Source organism: Hemitrygon akajei, chromosome 30 (assembly GCF_048418815.1).
Source record: "Hemitrygon akajei chromosome 30, sHemAka1.3, whole genome shotgun sequence".
Classification (NCBI taxonomy): Eukaryota; Metazoa; Chordata; class Chondrichthyes; order Myliobatiformes; family Dasyatidae; genus Hemitrygon; species Hemitrygon akajei.
Window position 1 is genome coordinate 35,526,601 of NC_133153.1, and position 19,255 is coordinate 35,545,855.

The 19,255-nt window shown below is 42.6% G+C and overlaps 1 protein-coding gene across 5 annotated transcripts in view; it reads left to right on the plus strand.

The window, feature by feature from the left end:
* akap13 (A-kinase anchoring protein 13) overlaps positions 1–5,724 on the plus strand; it is a 554,439-nt gene extending 548,715 nt beyond the window's left edge. For all 5 annotated transcript variants that reach the window (XM_073032598.1, XM_073032600.1, XM_073032601.1 and 2 more), the window contains one exon: positions 431–5,724. In XM_073032598.1, the coding sequence (XP_072888699.1) occupies positions 431–534 (104 nt within the window). In that variant the 3' untranslated portion in view covers positions 535–5,724. The remainder of the gene's footprint in view (positions 1–430) is intronic.
* Positions 5,725–19,255: the final 13,531 nt, after the last annotated feature.

Genomic DNA, 19,255 nt, shown 5'->3' on the forward strand with positions numbered 1-19,255 from the left:
TGTACATGAGGTGAAACAGGCAGGAAATGATAAAGTAGCTGTGCTGGGGTGGGTTAGTGGGTGGAGGTGTTGATCAGCCTGACAGCCTGGGGGAAGGAAATGTTTTTGAGTCTGGTGCTCCTGGCGGGGATGCTACGTAACCTCCTCCCCGATGGGAGTGGCGCACAATCCACAAGATGGTGGTGGGATCCTTCATGATATTGCTGGCCTCTTTCCGGCACCTTTCTGTATAAATGCAGTTGATGGTGGGTAGGCTGGTGCCAGTGATTTACTGGGAAGTTTTAACTACCCGTTATAGAACCCTCCTGCCGTCACAGTGCAGTTTTCATACCACACAGTGACGCAGCATTTTAGGATGCTCTCTGCTGTATAGCTGTAGAAGATTGTGAGTATTAAAGCGTCTCCTCCATGTTTTTCTGTGTTCCCTCAGATGTCCTTCCAGCGACAGGCAATCCGAAGTTCCATGAGGCAAGCTCGGATCCAAAGCGCCCGGCCTCCGAGCTGCAGGGGAACGAGGAGGTCTTCTACTGTTGAGCTTTACTACAGTGGAGATGTGGTGGAGACTGGACGGTGTGGGGGAGACAGTGGGAAGGACAGGGGGTGCAGCACCCCTGAACAACTCCTGTGCGGCTATCTTCAGCTGGTACAGGATGGTCTGTGTCCTGGTTGCCCCTCCCTTCCGCTTCCAGTGGCTGAAGGTATCGCTGAAAGTACAGGCAGAACCAGTAACTATGTTTAGTTGGGGCATCGATCTCTCTGTTCGCTTAACAAAAAGAATCGATTGGGAAAAGGCTGACCTGGGGCATCAGAAAGCTTGATTGGAAGGCGTTGGGCAAAGATTTAATATTCCACCCGCTGTTGGAGATGAAATCAGTGGGGAAAGTTAACTGTTCATTCCTGTTTCCATTCTGTTGAGTTCGAATGCAGAATATCAAACTGTTACAAACTAAGGCATTGCTATGTCAAGAGACAACTTGTTCTGTCCAAAGTACTTCTGTCACTAGGTTTAAGAGCTTATAGCACAAATACTATGAGTTTAAATCTGAGTCTAAATTTTAGACTATGACACCCAAGTGAGCATTGATTTAAGTATGATGCTCTCCCTCAGTAAAGCTTGCAGAGGATTAATTCAAAGAGCCTGCGTGAACAACACCAGCTATGACCATTCACCCCCTCATGAAAGATGTTTCACCACCACATTCTCTGATACCCTTTCTTGTCACAACCTGCAAGGGATGGCAATGTCTTTGTCTGGAACAGTTCCAGAATTGAATCCAGTTCCAGAATTAGTTTGGACTTGCTCGATGCCAGTTAAACGATTTATCATCCAGAGACCCACTTCTCTACTCACTGGTCCTTCAGCACTAGCAGAGGGTACCTGGCGCTTTTAAACCTACCCCCACCAAAGTTATCTGAACGTTACCAGGCAAAATAGGACAAACTTCAAGACTAGAGAGAGAGATGTACCAGCTAAATCGTTTGCTTGTAGAATAATCTTCAATGCACGATCAGATTATAAATGTAAATAAGATAGGAAAAAAATTTCCTCCATTGAGGGGGAGAATGATTCTGAGGTTAGTATTCTTCCCCTTCCAAAATGTTAATATTTAAATTTTTAAGGGGAAGAATCAACTTCAAATAATGTAAAATTAAATCCTGAATGTATAATGTTTTTAAAAAAGCAAAATTGTACAGTTACAAGGGTGAGAAATGTCCATAAAGGTTTATACTTGACTTCCTATATGTTTTTTTAATCCATTTTATTAGAATGCTGATTGGGATATTTTAATTACCTTCGTTTGCATCATCTCAATTCTGAAAATGCACAGCATCAGTTTTTGTCTGGACTGCTTATAATTTGAGGGGTGGGTAAACATATTGTACAGTCTGTTGGGTATTGGTCTTTTCCCTGGAGCCCAGGTTTGAATCTAAACTGGGCTGATAAGGGGTCAAAATATCTGGTCCACTTTTTGGGGTCCTGTATGGCAATGTGCTCCAGTGAATGCAAGAGTATAATACTGCCCGGGACTCAGCACTAATTTGGGAATCTTACTCATGGACACTATTGGCAACTTATTTGGAGCAATGAAAGGGGTGCCACTTGAGAAGCTTAGCCTGCAAGCCTTGCTCATTGCATCGTCATACCTGTGCACCCGCATGGGCACGTGCGGGCACTTGTTAGTATTAGTTCTGTGGAACTGCGTTCTCTGTGCACATCGGACAACTCACTGTAACCACTGATCACGGTCACGCTTTCCAAGGCACCTCATTAGGGGGCACTGGACCATTTCTGTTGTGCTTGTGTGGGGGTTAATTTGAACAAAGGAGGGGGGAGGGCAAGGGAGGGGCAACGGGAGAGGAGAATTTGCACTGTTTAGTTGTAGAGGGACCAGAATCACCCAATTTTGCATTTTGGCCTCATATCTCTGCCTTACTGGAAGGAATCTCAGCAATGGATAAAGGGCATGGCCAGATCCAAAATAGCAACAGAGTAAAAGCCTAGAGGGGATTGACTGGTTCCTGAAAAGCCCCAAATAACTTCTCGCGTGGATTGTTTAAGGATTGGATGTACCTTCTGAGATTTTGTCAAAAGGGAGAAGAATAGACCTTTCTGCCCCTCAGTGAAATCTTGATAAATTTGTTTCTTGACACCAATTCGCAGCCTTGGCTCCTTAACCCTTAGAACCAAGGACCATCAATGGGTTGCCGTCATCATGTGGTCATCCCTCACCACAGGACCAGTTTGAAGGGATATCATCTCCTTAATATGGTTTGATGCCAAGAAGCACTTTAAAGAAATTTATTTAAAAAAAAATATGCATACACTGTGGGAAGCTTTTTTATTGCTTTAACCAGAAACAATTCCAATTCCATGATTTTTTTTTTCCTTTGTTATTGTGATTTCCAAATGCAAATGTCAGGGATATATTTCAGTTGAGTTTCTTAATGTGCAATGCATTAAAATTTCAGTTTTGGTTTTGTCTCTGATCTGAATGGGAAAGGGAATGCATTATACCAAGCACACAATCTGTACATTGAGAGAGTACAACCACTGAAAACAAATTAATGGTTTTACCAGATCCTGTGGTCGAATTTCCAGTTTAGATTCTTGAGAGGTGCTGCTAAAGGTTTCAGAAATGTTTTTTTTAAAACGTATAGGACTTTTTATTTTTGTCTGTTTCGATTTGAATTATTCAAGTCAGTGTTTTTGGAGGGAGGGATCCAACTCACAAATTGATCCTGCCTTCAGGATGAAAAAAAATTGTGTGAGCTCCCATCTCCCAGACTGCTCCGGAAATATCAATGTGGCAAAGTTGCTCGTGAATCCATTCCGACCAAATCGATGTTGTGTTCCACCTCCAGAGAGGATTCCAGTGTGTCACTTCTGATAACACTTTCTCCCATTTCATATCCTGTAGTAACAATTTACACTGGGGTACAGTTTGCATGGATACTTCCTTCCCGAAGCCTGGATTAGTGTGGGAGCATCCATCCAAGGAGAGAATCTCATCCAGGAAGCAGGAATCCTGCCTTCACCTGCCTGATTTTTCAACCTAACCTGCTGAGGCCTTTCTGCCTCCAGTCGGTCAGCGCAGATAAAAATGTTTTCATTTTTCCAAGATCTAATTCCTTGAATTCTGAATTCTTTAAAAGTTCAGAGTAACTTTGAACTGCGAGATATACAAAAATCCGAGTTAATCGATGCCTGGTCCTATCTACTCAACTGGATGCATTGGGTTGGAGCTAGATCTTTTCAAGGGGGAGAGGGAGGTGGGCAGCAAGGTGGCATATCAGTCTCATGACTCCAGTGACCCAGGGTTCAACCTTGGCACAGTCTGCTGTTGGCATGTTCAACCTGTGACCTCGTTTGCTCGAGTTTCCTCTGGTCCTACAGATAGTTGGGTCAGAAGGCAAGTTGACTGCTGTGAATTGCTCTCCCACCCCGTGTGCAGACTGAACGGTAAATCTGGAGGGAATTGATGGGGAGGTGGGAGTTGATTACAGGGACAGTAAATGGTGGGGGGGAGGAACAAGTGTGATTTTTTTTAAATGAATGTAAATATTGCACTTTGTATATTTTTATTCAAACAAATGAAAGTTTAGTAGGAAATGGGGAACTGTCACGACTGATTTTTACCCAGTGAATTCATGCACAGTGTACCCACTTGCTACTGGCATAAAGCCTACTTGCACAGGTTACCCCCATTATAGACCAGTGAAACCACTCAGACCTGATGGCTGGGAAAGGGGACACGCGGAGGAAATGGTGCTGGGCTTTTGCTTAAACACATCAACCAAAATATTTTTCAAATGGGGTGGGGGGGGGGGGGGTAGCAATACTTAGAGATGCATTGGATTGGGGAGCTATTGGTGATCATCGGAAAATTGCAGCCGATACTTTCCTGGGAGTTTCTGGCCAAGACCGTTCTGCACTTCCCTCTACTTTAGCTTCTGAATGGTTCTTCTTAAACCATATTTGAAATAATCCAGTGAACAAAATAATTGATTCCTTTCAGGATTGGTAGATTTAGTTAACGGGCGATAATTTTGTTTGGGAACTGCCACCTGGGTGCAGGCTGCCTTCTCCTCCCACTGAACACTGAACCACAACAGGGGTTGATATTCCACTGTAAACTTCATACTTTGAACCACTTGGTTATCAGAGTGAATCTGGCTGTTTTTGACGCTGCCAGGGTTCCTCCCACAGGGACGTGAGAGTTAGTTAGCCACTGTGAATTGCCCTGGTGCTGAGGTAAGTGATAGAGTCTATAGAGAGTTGCTGGGAATGAGTGGGCAGGGAAGAACAGATCAGAGCACTGAACATCTTAATGTTGTTGCCATGGACGGATTAGTCCATTTTTTTAAAATGTAATGAGATTAATCTGCTTTGCATTTGTGTGCATAAAATGGCAGAGGCAACAACACTTTAATCGGCACGTTAGTGATGTGATGCTCTTTTTAAACTAAGTTTTTAGACTTGACGTACATAATTTATTTTTATTAGTTTGGAAATTTTTTGTGAGTACCTTTACCTCTGTGGATTGAGGAAAGCAATTCACTTAATTATAAGTGATTTTGGTTTTATATTAAGTGTTTAAAGCCTCTCTCGATGTACTGTGAACTTGGTGAATGCATACCAGCCTCGCCCTTATCCCCACTTTCGCTGTATTCTTTGACCATAACCCTATTGCTAAAGGGCTACTAAGTATAAACATTCCATGGGAGCTCCCTCAAACAGCCTGGGCTGTCCACCCTAACAAAGGCCTGGAGTCACAGAAATCTTCACAAATTGCCTTGATTCCAGCATGCTGAAGCCCCCTCACCACAATCTTTGTCCCCATGTTCTGTACCATTGAAACGGCTTGATTCAGATACAGCTGCCTTGTACTGAAAATGTAAATGCACTAACTGAATTGTGGAGTGCTCAGGATCTCTCTCAAGCAATTTTATATACCTCTCTGCTTACAAGAAACAAAAGGCTCCTGAGGAATAACTTCTACTGAGGTACACAGTGTATTTTTTCTTGATTCTGTGTGTAAAAAATATAAAAGTGAAAACCTAATTATTTTATCTATGATGTAATGTAAAAATGAAAACTGTAAACAGCCACGTGCTGAAATTGTTTTTTTTTTGTAATTATACTTTTATTTATCACTTGTTTTCTTGTTTTAGATTATAAGGCAACATCTAATTTGCCCTACAATAAACATTTACACCACAGAATTGCTTCAATCTCTTTATTTGAGATTCGTTCCCATGGTCTTCCTGTATTTCATGGCTAACTGGAGAAGACAAATATCAGAGTTGGATTTTACATGCATACTTTGAGAATAAAATGAGCTTTTGAACCTTTTTTCCTTCAGCCTTTACCTGGGACCAGAGCCAACATTTGGCCACCAGGTGGCAGTCAGGAGCCATGGGTACAGTACCTGCAACAGACCTGCATCCTGTACACATGCCTGAGGTGTTTAACAAGAATATGTTACCTGCAGCCACTTGAAGTAATCTCTAGCAGCTGCACTGTTGCTTGATTGATTAGTGCATTAATTTCTTATTGAAAAGCACAAAACTGCACCAGGTAGGTCACGCAATGATTGAAGAGAGTGGAACATGCACAGAAACTCCTGTGCCTAGCATCACATTATGGACACACAATCAATCTATGTATGTAAGCTATCTTACGTATCTATATTTATTGTGTTTTTTTAATTATTGTTTTCTTTATCTTGTTACGTACCCCGTAACTGGGTGTCAGACCAGCAAAGACAGAAGTATCCGTTGGAGTCTGGTGGTACTATATTTAAAGGTGTTTATTAATAAAAATAAGCAAAACCATATCAATAATGCAAATATACATATAACGCAAGGTAGCAGTAATAAACCTAAAAGTGTAGGAATAATAATAATAAGCAATAATAAACATGCTCTATCGATGTCTAGGGGTAAATGAATTGTCATAGAATATAAAGTTCAGTTCAGTTCATGAGTGCTGAGGTAGTTATGGTTGTTGGGTTGTAATCGTCGGAGAGAGAGCGAGCGATTAAGCAGTTGCAGTCAGCAAACCTTCCTGTTGCCTTTTGATTCCGTTGCACCGTTGTTGTGGTGGTCATTCAGCTATGACCCCTCCGTCCTTCTGCTAGACCGTTCTTCTGTGGTGGACTCGTCACTCTGGCATGAGTGGACACACACACAAGTCCCCACCGGCCCTGCCATCACACTGTGAGCTTTACTGACCGATCTCCTGGTTCGGTCTCCGAAGCCCCCACCTTTCTGTGGGTTCCCAACACTCAGTCAGTGTCCACTGGTGTGTCTGGAGGGTGTCTCTCCAGACCTGTCTTTTATCCCTACTAACGGAGTTTCAGCTATCCATCAATTCTGAATGACTGTGTCCATCAAATCATGCCACTCCTACAGTCCACTGAGGAATGTTAATGAGCAAACTATTTTCCTTGCAGCGAAACAGTAAATAATTCAAAAGGAGTCACAATACAGTTAATCAGCAAACTCCCCCTCTCTCTTATCTGTCGCAGATGTTCTTGCCTGTTGTTCGTCTCCTTCTCATGGTCGGCATAGCAACAGTAATAGTTCGTGGTTCTCGGGGGGGGGGATGGTTAACTCTTTATCCCATTGTCCATCAGGTCTGTTCATCACTCATAACAATCTTATTTGTTTTTTTTTTGCATTAAACAATCTTGAACAATCGTGTTGCCCCTTACACTCATGTACTGAAGGATGGCAATAAGCTCTCTCGAATCTTGAATTTTGGGTAAATAATCTGTCATTAGATGATCAATTCTGAAGGAAGTTATTTAACTCCGTATCTGTCTCCGCAGGAGTTGCTTCACCTTTTGGATATTTTGAACATTTTCTATTTTTATATTGTTGATGAACCATGACAAGAAGTTAATTTCCAAGAGTGTCTATATTTCAGGAGGGCTTAATTGGGCAGACATCCCTTGGGACATTGGAAAGTAATGAGAACTGTGCTATATAAATGCAGTTTTATTTCAAGACACAATGACAGCAGGCTCTTCCTGCAATGTCCATGTCATACTCACTTCAACTCCAACTCCTAGTTCAAACTTTCTGAACTACTGCGTCTCATCCATTAAAGTTCAGAGTAAATTTATTATTAAAGAACAGAAATGTCACACTATACTACTTTGCAGGCATTCACAGCAGAGCAAGGAAATGCTATAGAGTCAACGAAAAACTACGCTCTTAGTGAGTGACAAATAATCAATGTGCAAAAGAAGACAAGCTGCGAATAACTTTTAAAGGTAAATGAACACTGAGAGCATGAGTTGTAAAGTATTTGAAAGCAAATCCACAGGTTGTGGAATCGGTTGAGGTGAGTGAAGTTATTCACATTGATTCAGGAGCTTAATAGTTGAACCTGTTGGTATGGGACCTAAGGCTCCTGTACCTCATGCTGGATGGGAGCAGCGGTAAGGGAGCATGGCTTCGATTGTGGGGGTCCTTGATGATGGATGCTGCTTTCTTGTTGCAACACTCCTTGTAGATATGTTCAGTGGTGAAGAGGGATTTACTTGTGATAGATTGGACTGTATCTGTCGTTCTTTGTAGGTTTTCTGCTCTTGGGTATTGACATTTCAATACCAGGCTGTGATGCAAGCTGTAAAGATACTTCCTAAAGTGCACCTGTAGAAGTTTGTCAAAGTTTTAAATGACGTGCTGAATCTGCGCTAACTTCTAAGAAAGCCGAGACACTACTATGCCTTTTTTGTATTGGCACTTACTTACTGGGTCCAGAACAGATCCTCTGAAGTGATAACGCCAAGGAATATAAAGTTACTGAATCACGCTCTTCCATTGAGTCCAAGCACTGCACAGTTTGAAGTTATTGCCTGAAACTTGGTCTCACTTGTGACCGTTAGTAAGTCAGTAAAAGCTTCACAGATATTGAGTTATGTGTGTCTGTGTTAATGCAATAGTGGTCATTGGTTCCATTCCATTCGAACCACATGATTTTAGACAATATTCCCCTCACCCTGTTGACAGTCCCACACGCTGCAGTGATGATTATGTTACTGAGATGCATGGAGCACAGCCTGTCGTTAAAGACGAAAATCGGTACAAGAACGGTGCAAACCTTTCACAAATTATATCATATTTCTTTACTGTAAATGCCAGCAGGAAAATTAATTTCAAGGTAGCATATGGTAACCTTGATAATAGATTTACTTTGAAAATTTATTTGGAAATCTTTGAAGAACCTTTGATCTCAGTCAAACAGGGAACGAAACATGAATTAAAGGTTTGTGCAAAGCTTCCTCTCCAAACTCTATTTCTCAGTTCCATTCCCCCCCTTTTCCCAGCCTCTCCACTCTTCCCCCACCCTCCCTCCTCTCCCCCCACTTTCCCCCACTATTGGAACCAGCTGTTTAATTTTTATTTTCTCTGCAGCTTAGCAATTAGATGTCTGTATTTTATAGAATTACTTAGAAGATTATAAGACCATAAGATATTAGGAGCAGAATTAGGTCATTTGGCTATCGTCTGCTCCACCATTTCATCATAGCTGATTCAATTTTCTTCTCATCCTCAATCCTGCCTTCTCCCCGTATCCCTTCATCCCATCTAGAATCTATCAAACTCTGCCTGAAATATACATAAAGACTTGACCTCCACAGCTGTCTGTGGCAAAGAATTCCACAGATTCACCACCCTCTGGCTAAAGAAATCCCTTCGCATCTCCATTCTAAAAGGACACCCCTCTATTCTGACTCTGGTATTAGACTCCCCCGCCATAATAAATATCCTCTTCACACCCACTCTATCAAGGCCCTTCACCATTCCACAGGTTTCAATGAGGTCACCCCTCATTCTTCTGAATTCTAGTGGATACAGGCTCAGCCATCAAACGTTCTTCATGTGACAAGCCATTCAATCCAGGAATCATTTTTGTGAATTTTCTTTGACCCCTCTCCATTTTCAGCACATCCTTTCTAAGATAATGTGCCCAAAACTGATCATAATACTCCAAGTGAGGCCTCACCAGTGCTTTATAAAGTTATACTTGTGTACAAGTAACAACTTAGTATGTTTCCTAGTGGTCACAGTATGCACTGTATATGCAATTGTTCAGTGTGCTCCCAAATGGTTGTATTTGGATGATTATAGAAATCTCTAGAAGTTTCTCCAGTGCTGCATTAATCGAATAAGGGTGTTTTGATGGCTAACACTTGTCTGCAAATTCGAATAGAATTTTTCTTTTCTATGTAGTATAAAACAGCTTTACGTGTGACGGCACCATCCTTTTCTCTATCTTTTACCTTCTATCTCCCTTCACTTTAGTAGACCTCTACCACTGTCCATTTCAATGGTCTTTGTTCTATACGCTTACTAAAACCACCGTGAAGCAAGCAACAAGATTTATGCCCCTTTCCTGACTTCCAAAGGAACCTTGGGCTAAAAGATCAGAATCCAGCAATTGGCATAATCAGCAAGGATGATTACAAAGATTTAAAGACTTGGAAGAACTGCAGAAAAGGTGGAAAATTTTCGGTGTCTAAACTAAACACAAAGTAAGAGCTTCCTTCTTAATTCTAAAATGTCTGAGAAAGTCGATTATTTCTGGCTTCAATACATCATCTGAATGAATCTAAGAGTGAGGAAACGGTTACATTGTTTTTTTTAAAAAAATAGATTTATAAAAATATCAGTTGCAATGCATTTTGGTTGGAGGACAATCCATTTTGGCTGCATTGCTATCTATTAATATTTTGGTTGCAAGATGATCCATTAAAATTTCAATTACATGGGCATCCATTAATTTTGGTACCTAGTAAAACTTCAGTTGTGCAGTCTATCAGTTGCAATCTATAATACTTTGGTTGCAGTATGATCCTTCAGTTGCAATCTATTCAAAGATCAGAGTCAAAGTAATAAAAAGAACACACAAATTAAGATCAAATCAAGACAATGACTAAAATCGTGAAACCTCCTATGAGCTCCTACCTGAATAAAACATCTCAATTTGATAAGATTAATGGGAAAAACCCAGCCAAAATAACGCAAAAATGTTAAGTTTATTAAGATCCAGAAAATGCCCAAGGGAAAAGAAACACCTGAAATGTGAGATTCAGAGATTCGACCATGGGGTCGGTTCGATTGAGTGAAAAAGTTAATGGGGTGAGTAAAGGCTTTTACCAATCGATTTGGGAAAAAACATTAAATTTGCAATTAACTACAAAATCAGTAAAATATAACAAAGTTTAAAAACAAATATTTGCATTGACCAAACAAATTGGGCAATCTTAAGTGTGTGGTATGGTGCTTAGAAGCAAAGTGAAACAATATGAGAAAGTGCAGGAGGAACTTCAAGAGAGTGGACCTGCCATTGAGACCACATACGTGTCTTGATGCAGGGTTTGAGCCTGAAACATTGGCAATTCTTGAGTTCCTCCTGAAGTTTAGTTTTCGCTCCAGATTTTGAACCCGTCTGCATCTCAGCAGTATTGACTCTGGTTTGTTATTGTCACGTGTACTAACCTACAGTGAAAAGCCTTTGCTTTGCATGTTACCAAATAAAATGCAGAATATACAGTGCGTGGTGATGCAGCTTTACAGAAAGTGAACTGCAGGTAGGCAGATACCTGGGCAACATGGTTAGCATAACACTTTACAGCATCATGTGCGCAGCTACCATTGGGCAGGATGGACAGAAGACTGAAATCCCACACCTACTGAAGTCAAGAACAGCTACTTCCCTTCAACCATTCTGTTCTTGAACCAACCTGCACATCCTTAATCAGTACTTCAGTACAGAAACATGGTGCGCTGCCTCAGTGTAGAAACTCTACCCACTTTGCATTACAATGGCCTTTGTTGTTTTTTTTGGTGGGGCAGGAGGGTCTTTCTCTCCTTTAATTGTGTTCTTTCTTGTGAACTCATTTTTAGTTTATATATTTCTAGTGAACATTGTGTAGTTGATGCTACGTGCCTGTGATGCTGCTGAAGGTAGGGTTTCATTGCACCTGGACGCAGATGTACTTACACAAAACTCAAAGCCGCTGGAAGAACTCATTGGGTGAGGCGACATTTAGAGAGGAAAATGGACTGTCAATGTTTTGGATTTGAGGCCTGTCAAGAAGTTGACTGTCCATTTCCCTCCATAGATGCTGCCTGACCTGCAAAGTTCCTCCAGCTCCTCTGGGGGTTGCTCCAGATTTCCAATAACTGCAGTCTCTTGTGACTCTGTGCATGATAATAAAGCTGATTTGACTTTGCCTTCCTCTACCATGGCCCAGAATTGCTTCCGTGAACCTCTCCTCCTCTCTGCCCCTCTCAGACACAATTTTGTACTGGCCATTTAGACCCAGCTTTTGATCGTCTGTCCATAAAGATTCCCAATGACTGCCAAAATCTTGGAGTGCCCCTGAATTTGGGGCCCTGCATAAGCGAAACCGACTCGGTGCTGGGTCGTAAAGAATAGCTTTCATTCCATATACAGAGTGATTGTAAAGTTGCGCCAACTTTTACATGTTCAAATATGTCCTTGGATCCTAATTATTTCTCCAGTAATTACTTCTCTATTCTTTCAAGCCTTAAGCTATATCTCACCATCATAGAGCCCTTTTTAACATCAGAAAGTAAAACACTTGGCATCAGCAAATTCCTTAATAAACAAGCCTCCAGGCAAATATTTCCTTTTCATCTAATATTTTCATGCTTGCATTATATTATAATAATATTTTAATATTATTTTCTATTTCAGAGACCTATTTTCAATATTGGGTAGACATGGGCTATTGTCTGGTGGCAAGGTTGTATAGTGGTTAATGTTACACTTTACAACGCCAGCTACTGTGATTGGGTTTCAATTCCCACCAATGTCTTTAAGAAGTTTGTACGTTCTCCCCGTGACCACGTGTCACTCTGGTTTCTACCCATGTTCCAAAGACGTACACGCTAGGATTAGTAAATTAGTTGTGGGCATGCTATATTGGTGCTGAAAGTGTGGCTACCCCCAACATATCCTTGGGTTGTATTGGTTGTTGACACAAACAGTGAATTTCACTTTATGTTTCAAATCTAGTTCTACTTCAGAGACCCACTTTCAGGCTACTTACAGAGCGGAGACATCTTTTCTGCTCTGATACAGTTTTGCCAAACTCTATGCTTAGAAATATGCCTCCTTCCAACTGTGGCCTCTCGAAATAAGTTTCATCCTCATGTATAATTGGTGGGAATTCCTACTAAATGTCTCCAAAATAAACCTTCACTCAGCTTATCTTTGGTCCTAATGTCTTAGATTGATAAGGTGTTGGTGGTGTTGATCAGTAACCACCAGGTCCTGTGATTACCCAAACCTATTGTTTGAATCCAGTCACGTAGACGTTGTTTGAAAACATGCCCGAAGAGACAAATACACTCAATGGACATGTTATTAGATACCTCCTGTACATAATAGAGTGGCCACTGAGTGTATGCTGCTGTAGCCCATCCACTTCAAAGTCAACGTGTTGAGCATTTGGAGATGCTCTTCTGCACAGCACTGTGTCCAGAATGAGGGGTCAAAGTCCAGAACGAGGGGTCACAGTTTAAGGATAAAGGGGAAGCCTTTTAGGTCCGAGATTAGGAAAAACTTCTTCACACAGAGAATGGTAAATCTGTGGAATTCTCTGCCACAGGAAACAGTTGAGGCCGGTTCATTGGCTATATTTAAGAGGAAGTTAGATATGGCCCTTGTGGCTAAAGGGATCAGGGGGTATGGAGAGAAAGCAGGTACAGGGTTCTGAGTTGGATGATCAGCCATGATCATACTGAATGGCGGTGCAGGCTCGAAGGGCCGAATGGCTACTCCTGCAACTATTTTCTATGTTTCTATGTTGTAACATGTGGTTGCTGTCACATTCCCGCCTGCTTGAACTACTCAGGCCATGCTCCCCTGACCTCTCATTAACAAGGCACACACAGAACTGCCACTCCCTGGATGTTTTTTTTTGTTGGTATTTTGCACTGTTCTCTTTCAACTCCAGAGACTGTTGTACATAAAAATCTGAGGAGGTGAATAGTTGCTAAGACATGGCAGGCGAACTTCATATGTATTTTGCACCAGTCTTCATTGTGGATCTGGAGTTACACGGACCCCTCGGTTAACAGTAGATGTCCATGGCATAAAACACATTGGGAACACCTGCTCTAGAGGTATGCCAGAAATTCAAGAGTATCAGGGGGCAGAAGTGAGTGTAGTTGCTGGGGAGAAGGTGCTTGGGAAGCTGAAAGGTCTGAAGGTAGGTAAGTCACCTGGACCAGGTGGATTACACTCCAGGGTTCTGAAAGAGGCAGCTGAGGCATTCGTAATGATCTTTCAAGAATCACCCGGTCCTGGAATGGTTCCAGAGGAGTGGAAATTTGCAAATGTCACTCCACACTTCAAGAAGGGAGAGAGGTAAAAGAAAGGCCAGTTAATCTGACTTCAGTAGCTGGGAAGACATTGGAGTCTAATATTAAGAATGAGGTTTCGGGGTACTTGGAGGCACATGATGAAATAGGCCAAGTTATCTTGTCTAACAAATCTGTTGGAATTCTTTGAGGAAATAACAAGCAGAATATTTTCTAAACAGGAAGAAAATTCAAAAATCAAAGGTGCAAAGGGACTTGGGAGTCCTTGTGCAGAATTCCCTAAAGATTAACTTGCAGGTTGAGTCTGTGGTGAGGAAGGCAAATGCAATGTTAGCATTCATTTCAAGAGGACAAGAATATAAGAGCAAGGATGTAATGTTGAGGCTTTATGAGACATTGGTCAGACCACACTTGGAGAATCATGGGCCCTTTTAGGCTCTTTATCTATAAAAGTTTATCTATAAAAGTATCTTTATCTATAAATCTTTATCTATAACAGTATCTAGTTTTGGGCCCTTTATCTATAAAAGATGTGCTGGCATTGGAGATGATCCAGAGGATGTTCACGACAATGCTTCTGGGGGAAGAAAGGGTTAACATATGAGGAGTGTTTGATGGCTCTGTGCCTGTACTCACTGGAGTTTGGAAAAATGAGGGGTTATCTCATTGAAACCTATCAAATATTGATAGGCCTAGATAGAGTAGACGTGGAGAGGATGGTTTCTCTGACCACAAGGCACAACCTCAGAATAGGTTCCATTCAGAATGGGTGTCCATTTAGAACAGAGATGAAGAGGAATTTCTTTAGCCAGACAGTGATGAATCTGTGGAATTCATTGCCACGGATAGCCATGGAGGCAAGTAATTGAGTACATTTAAAGCAGGGATTGGTAGGTTCTTGAAGGTTATGGGGAGAAGGCTTGAGAGTGGGGTTGACGGGGATAATAAATCAGCCATGATGGAAGAGCAGAGCAGACGTAATGAGAGGAATTATATCTAATGGGCTGGGTTGATCAGACCCAAATGATCCAAGCAACTTGAGTGTCCAGGAAATGTGGTATTAAGCTTACAAGCACAACAAAGTTACTTAAACCTAATGTATTATCATAAAGCAGAAAGCACAAATAAACCACAATAAATACTACGTAGTTAAGTTACAAAGATTTCAGGGCTCGCGGTTGGTAATCTCCACTCGACCGCTGCCTTTAGATCTCTGAATTCCAACTCATGAAATCACCTTGGGTTCATCCCATGCACTGATGATTGTGATTCCGCGGTCTAGGTGAACTGAGCGAAAGGTGCCTCAATAAACAGCGGTCAAATCCACAAGCATAGCGGGACACATGGAGACAGACAAGCTATTTGATCTTCAGAGGCCAGAAGGAATTCAGTTGCTATTAACCAACATTTAGCAAACCTACAATAGTGTTTAACTTGTACAGACACCTTACATGCTACGAGCTCACAGACAGTTAAAGTGTCACTTGGAACTGTTCAGACTTTCGCCTAATATTTTTACAAAACTGAGTACACCAAACACAATGACCTGCTTCTGCTCCCATGTTTTTTATGGTCCTATTGATGTTCCTTTCTATGCCTTGTGGTGCACCAGGCATCAACCTTACCGTATCTTTAGCGTTTTTATCTGTTTTCATATGAGGCCCAGTTACTAGCTCATCAATCAACCCAGCATGGATGGGAAGCATGCAAGGAGCTGGCTGGATTCAAACCTGGGGCCACTTGCCTCGAAGTCTGGTACGAATGCCACTACACCACCAGACCGCGACCCTGGTCTTATGGTCTTACTCAAACCAGCCAGTTTGGCACTAACAATCATTCCCTGGTCAAAGTCACTTTGATCACGTTTCTTCAGCATTCTGATGTTTGGTCTGAACAACAACTGGACCACTTGATCATGTCTGCATGCTTTTCTGTATTAAGTTTCTGCCACATGATTGGCTAATTTGATATTTACATTAACTAGCAGGTATACCTAATAAAGTGAGTGTATATTCCTGGTTATCCAGTGGATGCAGCTCCAGCTAATTAATGCTCCCTCAGTCATAACTGTGAAGCATTGTCCTTTTGGTAGTTGTTAACAATGAAAACTGTCACCCTGCAGGATTAAGAAGTCTCTTTTTTTTCTCTTCATGACTTTTTGCATCGTACTCTCAAGACTTAAGTCAAAACTTAACAGGTCAAGCACATCACAGGTCAAGCCTTAAACCCACCATGAGTATATCAAAGTGCTTGGCTTTGTATTATTCATTTCCAGCATCTTTAAGTGCTTTTTATTGGCACACATTCTATTGGCAAATTTCCTACTCTGAAGAGTGCTGGCTCCTCTAGTTTTGTTTCTGAAGGCGGATGTTCTGCCACAATTGGAAGAACTTCAAACCACTTGCAGAAAGACCGAGGTGCTATTACCGGCTTCAAAGGACACAGTCCATGGAACAGTGGGAGATTAAAGCTTTAATGATCACTTTTGATCAGTTTGGTTTCGGACATTCATAGGTTTAAGTATCAGAACTTAGAAAATCAAATCTGATTTTGGGAGATTCAGTGTCAGAGTTTGAGGGTTCTTAAATCAAACTTGGAGCAAGTAAACCACATACAGGATAAAGTGACCTGGACCTCAGCAGGCCAGTGGTGTAGTGGCATCCACACCAGCCTCTTGGACCTCCAGAAAGTGTCCACAGCAGGAGTGATTGATGAGTTCGTGTCCTCAGGTAGAAGGAGATGAGTTATTAACTTCAAACTTTCTGCATAATCACTCAAAGAGTTGAACTGCATGTGCATGTAACAAGAGCTGTATAACTCATCTCCTTCTACCTTAGGCCACGAACTTACCAATCACCCCTGCTGTGGACCACTTTAACAAAGACAATAGGCAGTAGGTGCAGGAGTAAGCCATTCGGCCCTTCTAGCCTGCACCTCCATTCACTGTGATCATGGCTGATCATACACAATCAGTACCCCGTTCCTGCCCTCTCCCCATATCCCTTGACCCCGCTATCTATAAGAGCTCTATCTAACTCTCTCTTGAATGCATCCAGAGACTTGGCCTCCACTGCCTTCTGGGGCAGAGCACTCCACATATCCACCACTCTCTGGGTGAAAAAGTTTTTCCGCATCTCTGTTCTAAATGGCCTACCCCTTATTCTTAAACTGTGGCCTCTAGTTCTGGACTCACCCATCAGTGGGAACATGCTTCCTGCCTCCAGTGTATCCAATCCCTTAATAATCTTATATGTTTCAATCAGATCCCCTCTCATCCTTCTAAATTCCAGTGTATACAAGCCCAGTCACTCCAATCTTTCAACATACGACAGTCCCGCCATTCCGAGAATTAACCTCGTGAACCTACGCTGCACTCCCTCAATAGCAAGAATGTCCTTCCTCAAATTTGGAGACCAAAACTGCACACAGTACTCCAAGTGGGGTCTCACCAGGGCCCTGTACAGCTGCAGAAGGACCTCTTTACTCCTATACTCAATTCCTCTTGTTATAAAAGCCAGCATGCCATTAGCTTTCTTCACTACCTGCTGTGCCTGCATGCTTGCTTTCATTGACTGGTGTACAAGAACACCTCGATCTCGTTGTACTTCCCCTTTTCCTAACTTGACTCCATTTAGATAGTAATCTGCCTTCCTGTTCTTGCCACCAAAGTGGATAGCCTCACATTTATCCACATTAAACTGCATCTGCCATACATTTGCCCACTCACCCAACCTGTCCAAGTCACCCTGCATTCTCATAACATCCTCCTGACATTTCACACTGCCACCCAGCTTTGTGTCATCTGTATGGATATCTGTAAGAAGGGATCTGTATGCTCTACGACTGCTGGACTAAGTGTGTACGTGTAGGAGGGGACAATGTTGAAAAATAAATGTGCTAGGTTTTCTAAAATTGACTCCTTCTTGACTCCTTCTACCTTAGGCCACGAACTTATCAACCACCCCTCGTATATTGCTTATCTATTTATTATTATTTCTTTCTTTTGTATTTGCAGTTTGTTGTCTTTTGGAAACTTTTGAATGCCCAAGTTGGTGCAGACTTTCATTGATTCTATTCCAGTTATTATGTTATGGATTTATTAAGTAAGTCTGCAAGAAAATTAATCTCAGAGATGTATATGGTGACATAAATGTACTTCAATAATTAATTTACTTTGAACTTTGAAAGTATTTTTTGTTCAGGGGAGATCATATCTCACAAATCTGATGGTGCCTTTTGAGGAGGTACCAAAGATGAAGGCAGTGCAAAAAATGTTGCTTCTAGGAACTATAGTGAGGCTTTTGATAAGGTCCCACAGAATTTTGATCTTCCTCCTCCCTTCATCCATCCTGTGTGGGGGAGAGGGTTCAGGCCTCCTTGGAGCCACTGTGAGTGTGGAAGTGTGTATGGGGGTTAGGGGTAACTTCCTTTGGCCGATCTCCCAGGTACCATACAGGGGTTAGAAAGAAGGTTGGCCCCTCTCTGGTGTTTCAGGAGGCGCAAAGCCTTCTGACCTTTCTCGGGTACTAGATGGGGGTTTAAGGAGGAGTTAGGTGACCCTTCAGCCCATCTCACAGCTATTGGACTGGGGGTAAGGAGTGTGCTGGCCCCCATCTCCATACATAATGGAGGAGGGGGGTGTGGGGTGTGGATGGGAGAGAACCAGTGTATGTGTATGGTGTGTTCGAGAGAGGGAGTTTTGCACTGTTCCCGACTTGAATTATAGCAGTGAATAAACACTTGCAAGAATTACTGACTGTTGCACTCACTCTCGAATGTCGTACACAAGGCTCCCTACACACTGGCCCATCACACACTCCCAGGGTCAGACACAGAGTGAATCTCACTCTCCTCCCTCTCTTTCTCTCCCTCCCCTCCCTTTTTTCAGTCCACCCTCCCTCTCCCCTCCTCTTTCCCTCCCTCCCTCCTCCTCCCTCCCCTTCCCTCCCTCCCCCTCCTCTCCCTCCTCCTCCCTCCCCTTCCCTCCCTCCTCCTCCCCCTCCCACCCCCTCTCCCTCCTCCTCCCTCCCCACCCCTGCTCTCTCCCTCCCCCTTCACTCTCTCTCTATTTCCCCACCTCCTGCACCCTGCCCGCTCCGACCTACATCGAGAATCTCTCTCCTGGCGGCCATGTTAGGCAGTAAAACCAGTGACAGATTGAACCGCCCCCTTCCCGGTCCGGCGTCCCGGCGGGCAACACTCACACTCACAGGCCGGAGAGGAATTCCAGCTCTTGAGGTGTGTACTGTGCGCCTGGGGTCTGTGTATGTGTGTTTGTGTGCAGACCCCAAGGAAGTGTGTGTGTGTGTGTGCGCAGATCACCGGAACTGTGTACGTGTGTTGTGTATATTCGTCTGCAGAACCCTGGGCTCTCCGCTGGTTT